Source organism: Macadamia integrifolia, chromosome 10, assembly GCF_013358625.1.
Source record: "Macadamia integrifolia cultivar HAES 741 chromosome 10, SCU_Mint_v3, whole genome shotgun sequence".
Lineage (NCBI taxonomy): Eukaryota > Viridiplantae > Streptophyta > Magnoliopsida > Proteales > Proteaceae > Macadamia > Macadamia integrifolia.
The window spans coordinates 33,863,534-33,874,828 of record NC_056566.1 but is presented as its reverse complement, the minus strand read 5'-3'; the positions used below and the strand labels follow the sequence as shown (position 1 = coordinate 33,874,828).

Below are 11,295 nucleotides of genomic sequence, written 5' to 3'. Positions count from 1 at the left end.
AATAAGGGAAAATTCTGGGCATGCTACCAAGTTGCCAGAATCTCTTTCTCTCTCTCTCTCTCTCTCACTCACTCACTCACTCACTCACTCAATGGAAAAGACATCCATGCCATGTCTGTCCAATATAGCCATTGGTTGGAGCTGCTAGATCTAAGAAAACCTAGTGGCATGTCCAACCTTTTTCCTCTAATAAAATTGAGATGAATTCAAATTTAATCCAAAGAATCTTCCCACATTGCTATGCACACCAAACATCAAAGAAAATTTTGGAAAAGAAATCCTATAAGCATCTATATGGTTTTTTTACTTTTTCGTGTCTTCCAAACAAAGCATTAGGTTCACTACACCTTCTTGGGTCTTTACATGATTTTGTAAAATTTTTGTGCAAGTTTAGATCCTTTGCATTTACGTTCATTTGAATGCATGAATGTGCCAACACTTGTCCCTTTTTTTTTTTACCAAAGTGTCCGGGCCAGCTTTAGCACACTTCGACTAATCCTCGGGGAGACTAACACAGCAACCCACCACCATGATCTCCACTTAAATCGTAGATGCACAGATAGGGAATCGAACCTGAGACCGTGCGCTTAATCCACACAATCCCCAATTTGCTCTAATCATCTGGATAACCCACGGGTGGATACAGAATAAATAAGAAAAAAAAAAAAAAAAAAACACACACACACACACACACACACACTCAGAATGAGTATGACAAGGTTCGATCCCACGACCTCCTCCCCTGGATACCTACTCCATAAGCCAAAGCTACCACCACTAGGCTATCCTAGTATCAGTCAACACATGTTCCTTTTGTTTCTATAGAACCTCTTTTCACATATTTAATGGAAATAAGTGGGGCATGTTAGCATCCGAATATAAATTCACCTAAACAACCAAACCCCGATTCAGTAAGTGATTTAGACCCTCTCCAATGCATAAAAGAGCTCACACATACATGGGCTGGGAGCACCCCGGGCACAAATTTAGATCCTCTCTAATGGCATTAAGGCCCAAAGCGCATCAAAAGACTAAAAGGACCTGGGGGTGCATGCACATGTGTTGGGGTGTGTGCTCGAGTCCTCCCAACCACCGAACGTGCGTTGGGACTATAATGGCATGGGAGAATATACAATTTTCTCGTACACATACCCCAACACCTAAGTGCACAGATCAGCTCCTCTCCAATGCGTTGGGCACCCAACCCTGACATTTGACATATACAAACCATAGGTCCTCCCAACCTTCAAATGCTAAGTTGGGCACCCAACGCATTGGAAATGATTTTTTGCCCTAGACATGCACCCCAAGGGGTTCAGATAGGCGGTTGGAGTGGAACAAGCCAAGGTTTTGTGACTCTCTCTCCTAATTACTATTTCCTGTTTTATCAAAGGGGGGGACACTTAAACCCTGGCTGGTCCCTCTCCAGCCACCCCAAGCTAAAGAGGATCTAAATCCCATCTCAAGGGGGAGCGAGATCTTGTTTCATACACCAGCCTCTCTAATGTATATTCAACGATTAAAAAACACTCGAATATTACCAGCCGTCAAATACTCGCTGTTTGAGAGAATTCAGATCCTTCAAGGGACTCCCAGCCACTGGATGTAGCTGGGCTCTATCCCGCGGTGGAGAGGATCAGAATCCTTCATTAACAGTTCACGACTTCACGTGGTGTATGAGTCGGTAATCAGCCATCACACGACAGGTATGTCCCTATACTAACATGATTTGCAGCTCTCTTCATGATTTTTCCAATTTGAAAAACCCAGAAAGAATCAGAAAAGAGAAACCAGAAAGGGACAGAACATAACAAATCGGATATAATCAAAGCGAATCCGACGATGCATAGCCAGCAAAGCAACCTCTGTCTCTCCCTTTCTGTATCTCTGTTTATTTAATTTTCAGTTCTTTAAAACTTCCTTCTTTTTAACCTTTATATATAGATGGCGGTGTCACATTGCTGTTGGTGCTATCATCGATTGCCAGAAATAAAAGCACAAGCTCCAACCCATCTCTCAAAACCTCTGCCTCCTCAAAATCGTATTGGATCTTCACTACTTTTGCTGCATAAAGAAAGAAGAATAGCTGTCCAGTGTCCGCACCTAAGAAAGAGAGAGGAAAGCAAAACCCTTTCCTTTGCCTGGAAATGCTGAAGCTTCTTGGCTTTTGATTACTCATTTTCGTTTCAATTGCTGGGTTTTATGGCTTTGTTCTGTGGATCTTCGCAGGTTCGTATACCCAATTGCATTTGCTCTGGAGAGGAAAATGGCATCTTTGAGTTCATTTTGGATGGAATTTGATTTGGGAAGATCGATCTCTATGACTTCTGTGAACTTGCTTGTGAAATTTATTATTTGTTTGTTTTTATGATTCTCTTTCTTTCTTCCTTTTCTTCTGATCTTTTATTTCTGAAATGTGTTCCTTTTTGGTTTTGTGGCATCGGTTACATAGTTTTGGCAACGGAAGTCTGCTTGATCTCTATTACTTTATAGTGGGCAATGTGGTTATCGGTAAATCTGTGTGATCTTTTGTTCTTCGAGTTGGAAAATCTGCGCAACTCTTTATCAAAATGGGTTATTAAGAGACATGGAAGTTTACTGAAAGTCCATTGACGTGTGAGAGCATACCATAGTGGCCAGAAAACTTTAAGGCGGGGTGGGGCGAGGGGGAGGAATGGGACATAACCTCCACTGCAATATCTCTGCCAATTTTATCTTAGGTTTGTTTTGCAGGAGGTTCGAATGTTGAGACACAAATGCGAACTGCTGAATCAAAAGGTACATGTTTATGGACACCGTACAGGTGGAGGGAGGGGGGGAGGGTGGTTAGATCTAGAGTCAATTAGAGTCAATCGGAACAGGACAACATTGGATTTTCGTTTATTTAATTTTTGGCTTTGGAAATATAATTTATTGAATTTCATTATTTTGCTTCAAGAATCTGAAATATAACCTGTGGTTATTTGTTTCTCTGCTGTTGATTCATGGAAGGTTGATTTTGAAGTTGATACTGCTGTTAAACGCTTCTTCAGTCAGTTTATGCACCTTCACCTTTGGCTTTTTAATGTGCTTTAGTTATGAGAAATGGTTAGCTGAAAAATAGATACAAAATTAAAGGTGATATTCAGAGCTGTAGTGAGAAGGGCATGGGAGAAGGTTATTGAAGCCTGGATGAGAAGGGTGACTCATATCTCGGAGAACCAATTTGGATTTATGCCTGGTAGATCCACGTCAGAACTTATTTACCTACTGAGGAGGCTCATGGAATTATATAGAGCTAACAAGAAGGATCTCTATATGGTATTCATTGACCTGGAAAAAGCATATGACAAAGTCCCTAAAGACTTAATTGGACATGTTCTTGTGAAGAGAGGGGTGTCGAGTATATACGTGAATATAATTAAAGATGTATGAGAGTGTGGTGACTAGCATGAGATTTGTGGGGGGTATCTGGGTAAGTAATTCCCAATCACGATTGTGTTCTATCAGGGATCATCCTTAAGCCCTTATTTTTTTGCATTTATTATGGATGAGTTAACCAAGAAGATTCAAGACGAGGTCCAATGGTGTATGCTCTCTACTGATGATATCATTTTGGTGGATGAGAAAAAAAGTTGGGACTAACGCTAAGTTAGAGCTGGAATCAAAAGGCATTAAGATCAGTAGATCGAAGACGGAATATATGATGTGTAACTTTAGCCACTATATTATGGACAGTGACACGGTGGAAATTGAGGAGAGAGAAATATCGTAAAATGACTAATTTGGATCTCTAGGGTCAGTCATAAATAAAGAAGGTGACATAGAAAATGTCATTTCACAGAGAATTAAAGTGGGATGGATGGAGTGGCGAGGGGTGACTGGAGTGCTATGTGACTGACGTATTCCATTAAAGCCTGAAGGAAAGTTCTATAGGACTGTTGTAAGACCGGCTATGATGCATGGGGCAGAATGTTGGATAGTTAAGAAGTGTCATATAGAGAAATTATGTGTAGCAGATATGAGGATGTTACGATGGATGTATGCCAAAACTAGAAAGGATAAAGTAAGGAATGAACATATCAGAGTTGATTTGGGAGTGGTCTTGACTACTGACAAGCTTTGAGAAAGTCATTTGAGGTGGTATGATTATGTTCAACGGAGGCCTAAGGACGCTTGAGTAAAGAGAAATGATATGATAACAATTGAAGGTGCTAAAAGATCCAGGGGCATGCCTAAAATAATCATAGGAGAAGTTGTAATGAATGACCATGCATAGTCTAGGTCGTCCTAAGTATGACCTCAGATAGTGCCTATTGGAGGGCAAGGATACATGTAGCCAACCCTATTTAGCTTAGTTTCTCGTATTTTGCTGGGCTGTGCCTCATTCCTCTTACTGTCACTTCTCTGTCACTTCCATTTATCATTTTCTTTTTTCTTATTTTTAAAATTTTTCTTACTTTGTTTTGCAAGGATCCTTGTAGTCAACCCCATTAAGTTGGGATAAGGCTTAGCTTATTGTTGTATGTAGAGCTGTAGTGACTATAGAGGCATAAAACTAATGAGTCATAATATGAAATTATGGGAGAGAGTTATTGAAACCTACCTGAGATGAGATATTATTATTACAAAGATCCAGTTTGGTTTTATGCTGGGTAGATCTACGACATAAGCTATTTTCTTACTTAGGAGACTGATGGAAAGACTAACAGATTGCAAGAAGGCTCTTCATATTATTTTTATTGACCTAGAAAAAAGCTTATGATGAAGTCGCTAGAGAAGAGAAGTTTTTCAAGTAAATTTGTGTACACGATTAATTTGGGGGGTTCAAGGTAGTGAATTTTCAATTACATTTTGGTTGCATCAAGAATTAGCTTTAAGCCTTTATTTGTTTGCGCTTATGATTTAACCAAAGACATTCAAGGGGAGGTTCCTTGGCGCTTCTTGTTGATGATATTGTTTTGGTGGGTGAGAAAAAAACGGAGATTAATGCCAAGTTGGAGGCTTGGAGATCTATCTTAGAATCAAAAGGTCTTAAGATAAGTAGAACTAAGACGGAATATATGGTGTATAACTTCAGCCACATTTGGAGGATTAATGAAGTAGTGAATATTGATGAGAGAGATTCTACAAAGTGATTATTTAGATATCGGGCCTCAATCGTAAATAATGAAGGTGACAAAGAGGATGATGTTTCTTGAAGGATTAAAATAGGATGGATGAAGTGGAGAGGTGCGTCCAGAGTGTTATGTGATTGGCGTATTCCTTTAAAGCTTAAAGAAAAATTTGTAGGACTATCATACGTCTGGTTATGATGTATGGTGCAGAATGTTTGGTAGCTATGAAGTGTCATATAGATAAACTAAGTTTAGCTGAGATAAAGATGTTGAGATGATGTGGAAAAATTAGGAAGGATAAAGAAAGGAATGACGATAACCGGGTTGGGTGTAGCACCGATTCATGATAATCTATGGGAGATTTGTTTGAGGTGGTATGGCTATATTCAACAAATGCGTTGGGATGCCCCAGTACGCAGGAGTGATTTGATTCAGATAAAAGAAACTAAAAAAGCATGTGGTAGGCCTAAAATAACCAGGTGAAGTGGTGAGGAAAGACATGCTTAGCTTAGGCCTCGTATTATGTATGACTTTGAATAGATTTGATTGGAGAGCAAAGATCCATGTGACTAACCCCATTAAGTTGGGATAAGGCTACATTGTTTTTATGTTGTTGTAGTTATGATGCCATGTTGGAGTTATGGAGATTAACTTTGGAATCAAAAGGTTTAAAGATAAGTAGAATGAATTTGGAGTATATGTTATGCAACTTTAGTTGCACGAGGACGGATAATGTGGTGGTGAAGATTGATGGAGGGAGATTCGGCAAAGTGATTGTTTTTAGGTATCTGAGCTCAATCATAAATAAATAAGGCGATATAGATGATGATGTTTCATAGAGAATTACAATAGGATGAGTGGAGAGCTGTGTCTTGATTGTTGTGTAGTCGACGTATTCTTTTAAAATTTGAAGAAAAGTTTTGTAAGACAGTCATATAACCGGCTATGATGTATGGTGCGGAATGTTGGGCAGTTAAGAAGCATCGTGTAGAAAAAGTCAAGGTAGCAGAGATGAGGATGTTGAGAGCTGATTGCAGGGCAAGGATCCATGTCGCCGACTCCATTTAGTTGGGATAAGGCTGAGTTGTTATTGTTGTTGTTGTTGTTGTTGTTGCTTAGCTGGTCTCTTGGAGCATATAGTTACAGATGTTCTTAATTCTATGCTCTTAGGAGTTAAGGGAAACACAAGGCCAACTGATCCTATAGATTGCTTGGAATTACTCTGATATTTTGATACTACAGTTTTTACTTCTGGCACATTTTCCCTACTTGTTCTTTATGCATAAATTTATGAACCATAGATTTATTGGCGGTACTGTGTCTCACTAGTCATTCTTGTTCTTATCATAGGGGGCTTGCGGACTGCTCTGATACGTGTCACATCTTTGCAGCTATAACGAGTTTCACTTTCACAGCTGTGCAAATTTTATTCCTGCTTGAAGCTTGAGATTATAACGAAGCAGGTATGGCGGCTGAGCTCGTCAATTCAGCGACAAGTGATAAACTTACAGAAATGGATTGGATGAAGAACATAGAAATCTGTGAACTAATCACACGTGATCAAGGGTATGTTCATAGTGCTTCTATTGTTATTTATTTTCCTTTGCTTCCTAATAATGTATTGGATTTCTTAGTGTTGGTGTTGGATAGGTAGGTTACATGTTTAAATTCATTATGAGAAGTTTCAGTCTAGTTGATCCATGCATATATAATGGAAAAGCTAATTAAGGGGGTGTATCCATCGCTCTTGGTACGACTTAGTTTGGATAGGAAGGAGCGGACAATTGCAAGAAGAGAATTAACTTTGGTGACAAAACTCATGGCAGCATCGTGCCATGATGTCAAGAGGAAACAGGGGGATCAATTAAGGGAAAGAAATCTAATAATTAATTTAGTCTTCACTCAAGTTTTCAAAGTCAGCTCTGCTGTACTGATGTTCCCTTGTGGGATATCTATAGATACAATCCAAAAAAAGACCAATTGAATGAATTCTACTTCTACTTACCCAAACCAATTCCCATTTCCCATTGGCTGGTATGTAAGTCCTTTGATGAGTTTTTTTTTTCTCCTATTGAACACATAACTGACTTGTATCTACTTCTTTGTAGCCCAAATGTGAAGAATATGTGTTGCACTTGCACCCATGTCCAACATGTGTGATGTAGGGGATTTCCTAGAAGACTAGGGTCCCTACAAAAGTGACTCAATTAAGGTAAGACAAACTTAAGGGGGGGTCTTGGGATTAGGTTGGGGTTTAGGTATTCTCAACAAGACAAGATTCAACATGCAATAAATAATGACAAATCAACATGTAGCTAGGAGCAATATCAATCTAAGCGAAAAAACACATAATAACTTACTAAAGCTTCAAGTGGGGACATGGGGAAGGGAACAAACGTCATGCGAATGTTAGGTTCAGCACAAATCAATCTAGACACCAAATAAGATATGCAAACAATCAATGTCCTCTAGCAGCCAACTAAAGTATAAACTCAGCAAGGGTTTTAGAGATATAACAGTGAAGAAGAAAAGACTTAAAACAGTAGGTAAATTAGGTATAAATGAGGGGGCAAGGGCTGGTTTCAATGCTAATGGGCTGCAACATATAACAAGGATTAATGGAGGTGGGGGGGGGATTTAGTTTGATTACTTACCTTGTTACTGTCCTGGTCTGAGGAGAAAAGAAGAAGATGATGTCCCCCAAGGGTGGAAAGCTTGCTATCCACGCTGTTGTTGTTGAAGAAAATCCATTGAGTGTTCAAGAGTTCTTGGTTAGTTGTTGGAGAGACCAGCAGCAGTCCAGTATCGAAGAGGAGATCAACAGCAGCCCAGTTATTGTAGAATAAACCAGCAGCAACCCAGTTATTGAAGAGGAGGTCTGCGGCAACCCAGGTGGGGATCTATCCAAGGAGCATGGCCTTCAGTTGTGCAAACAGTGGCTGCAATAGTGCAGCGGCAGCAGCAATAGAGAGAAACGGAAAACAGCAAAGAGAGAGATGAAAGTCGAGAAAGGGAGGGAGAAAGACGAGAAAGAGAGAGGGAGGCGAGAGAGAGAGAGACATTTGCCTTTTTCATTTTTTTTTTGTTCATTCAATAATTCTCCCATTGTGGCCAATGGACTTACATAAATAATAGGATAATTACTAAAAAAAAGAAAAGGCTAATCTAGGAACATAATCTCAGAAATGAAGAAGTTTCCTAAAATAATAAATAGGAGTGTTATTTAGTTTCCTACTTAACTCAATGATCTAAATAAATAAGATACTGGGAAATAAACCTACTAAAACAACAAATCAAATGGGGCCCACAAAATCTTGGGCGATAGGAAAGAGAGAGGGAATCAACCAGCATTGGGTAGGGCTAGTCAATTCCTCCCTTCTTCCTTCTTTCTTCCTTCTTCTTTCTTCTACTTCCTTCTATTCTTCCAGCCACAAAGATGGCTGTTTCTTCTTCTTCTTGCGTCTGTACACCTTGATGTCTCCATCAATTCTCCCCGGCTTGGAAGAACTCACCTCCGGTGAATTAGAGCTCATGTAATATTCAAGCAGGTCTATGTTGAGTTGTTGGATTTCTTGTAATGTGATACAGGTGTTGTCAATTTCCGGACGTCCACGCCACTTGACCAAGAACTCTCTAGAACCTCCAGTGTGTGTGGACACAATCCTCTCATCAAGGATTTCCTCAACTTCTTCAGTTCTTCTCGTGACTTCAGGCACAGGTGGTAATGAGGAAGTGGTTGGCTTGGCTCAGAAGTCTCATCAATGGTGAAGGGGAAGTCCTCAAGGTCATCAGGATAGAAAGGGGTAAAGGTAGAGGTACTATGGTATGGGACTAGGTTTTCAACATTAAAAATATTACTGATCTCCATGCTAGCTGGCAGATCAAGGACATACGCATTGGCATCCTATCCTCTTGAGTACCTTGAACGGACCTGTGCTATGAGCATGTAGCTTGCTCGCTTTTTCCCTAACAAAGCGTTGCGGATTGATTCTTACCATCACCATATCGCCCTCTTGAAACTCTTGTAGCCTTCTGTGCACATCTGCCTTCGATTTGTATTGCTCATTGCTCATTGCTCAGTGCTATCTGTCTTTTTATACCTGCATACAAATCATGTATATGCTGAGCAAAAGATTCAGCTGACTGGGAGGCCCTGGAACTAGACACTACTGGGATAAGGTCTATGGGTGCCCGGGGTTGGTATCCTGAACAGATCTCAAAGGGGGACAGACCAGTGGTACGGTTTTTAGAACTATAATATGCAAACTCAGCCTGGCTAAGGACTCGATCCCAACTGGTAAGGTGTTCTCTTATGAGGCAACGCAATAAATTCCCTAAGCTCCTATTGACAACCTCGGTCTGGCCATTGGTCTGAGGGTGGAAAGCGGAAGAGAAACGGAGCTTCGTGCCCATCATCCTCCATAGGGTCCTCCAAAAATGACTGGTGAACGTAACATCCCTATCTGACACTATGGTGAGGGGCAACCCATAGTACTTGACAACCTCATTAAAGAAAAGTCTGGCTACTATGGATGCATCGAAGGTCTTAGAGCATGGGATGAAATGGGCCATCATCGAGAAGCGGTCCACAACCACATAAACAAAATCCTGGCTTCTCGAAATTCTTGGTAGACCAAGCACGAAGTCCATGCAAAGGTCCTGCCAAGGGGAATGGGGAATGGGGAATGGGGAACGGATAGGGGAGTACAATCCCGTGTTTTGCTTTTGTTGTTTGGCTGTCTGACATGTCCTACATTGACTCACAACTTTAGCAACATCCCTCTTCAGCCCTGGCCAAAAGAATCGGTCCTCAACGAGGGTGATGGTCTTATATCGACTGAAATGGCCAGTGACTCCCCATCATGCAATTCCCAGATCAGGAAATCTCGGAGTGAAGTCCTGAGAATGCACACTTTGCTTCCTTTAAAAAGGAAGCCCTCCCTAAGTAGGTAGTCCGAGCGGTTGACCGGGTTACCTTCACTCAAGGAAGTGAATGGATCACTAAAATCAGGATAGGTGGGGTATTGGTCCTTGACTCGCTCGAACCCTACAACCTCTACACTCATTGCCTGGAGTATCACACTAGCTCAACTCCTAGCATTGGTGCGACTGAGGAACATGTTCACCCGGCTCAGTGTATCTGCAGTAGTATTCTCGACACCAGGTTTGTGCTTGAGTACAAAAGTGTACACTTGGAGAAACAACCCACTTGGCATACCTCTGGTTAAGTTTCTTTTGGGCGCTCAGGTATCTTAGAGCCTGGTGGTCAGAGAATAGCACGAATTCTTGTGGTAAAAGGTAATGTCGCTAATAGCGCAGTGATTGGACAACCGCATAGAGTTCCTTGTCGTACGTGGAATAACGTTGTCTAGCTTTATTAAGCTTCTCACTAAAATAGGCAACAGGGTGGCCCTCTTGTCCTAGGACGCCACCTATCCCAATACCAGATGCATTGCAATTCACTTCGAAGACCTTAGAGAAATCTGGGAGGCGCAGGACTGGAGCTTCAGTCATAAGCTTTTTAATCTCATTAAAGGTCTTCGTAGCACTCTTAGTCTATTGAAACTCCTTTTTCATGCAATCGGTGATAGGAGACATAATGGAACTAAACTGGGAGATGAACCTCCTGTAGAAAGTGGCTAAGCCATGAAAGCTTCTTACCTCATGGACATTAGTTGGCTCAGGCCACTCTACAATCGCTCACTTTATCAGGATCACTCATGAAGGTGCACTTCTTGAGGTTGACATAGTGTTTCTCTTGTAAGAGCACATGAAAAACCTTCTATAAGTGATCCAAGTGGGAAGACGGGGTCTTACTATAGATGAGGATGTCATCAAAGTAAATCACTAGGAACTTGCCAATGAATGGTTGAAGCACTTGATTCATTATCCTCATGAAGGTGCTAGGTGCATTTGACAAGCCAAAAGGCATGACTAACCACTCAAAGAGGCCATCCTTCGTCTTGAAGGCTGTCTTCCACTCATCTCCAGGCCTAACTCTAATCTGGTGGTACCCGCTCTTGAGATCAATCTTCGAAAAGATCAAAGAGTTAGCCATCATATCCAGCATATCATCAAGCCTAGGGATAGGGAATCTATACTTGATGGTGATTTTATTGATGGCCCTACTATCAACACACATACGTCAGGTGCCATCTTTCTTTGGCGTGAGCAAGGCAGGTACAGCACACGGGCTAAG

General features: G+C 41.0%; 1 protein-coding gene across 2 annotated transcripts in view; it reads left to right on the top strand.

Moving 5' to 3' along the window:
• The first annotated feature begins 1,825 nt into the window (after window positions 1-1,825).
• The window catches only part of LOC122091476 (TOM1-like protein 5), a 28,629-nt gene continuing 19,159 nt past the window's right edge, over window positions 1,826-11,295 (top strand). Inside the window, exons 1-2 of one of the 2 annotated variants that reach the window (XM_042661450.1) lie at window positions 1,826-2,229; window positions 6,488-6,662. In XM_042661450.1, the coding sequence (XP_042517384.1) occupies window positions 6,562-6,662 (101 nt within the window). In that variant the 5' untranslated portion in view covers window positions 1,826-2,229; window positions 6,488-6,561. Of the gene's footprint in view, window positions 2,230-6,446; window positions 6,663-11,295 lie in introns of both variants that reach the window. The other variant, XM_042661449.1, reaches the window with a different exon arrangement.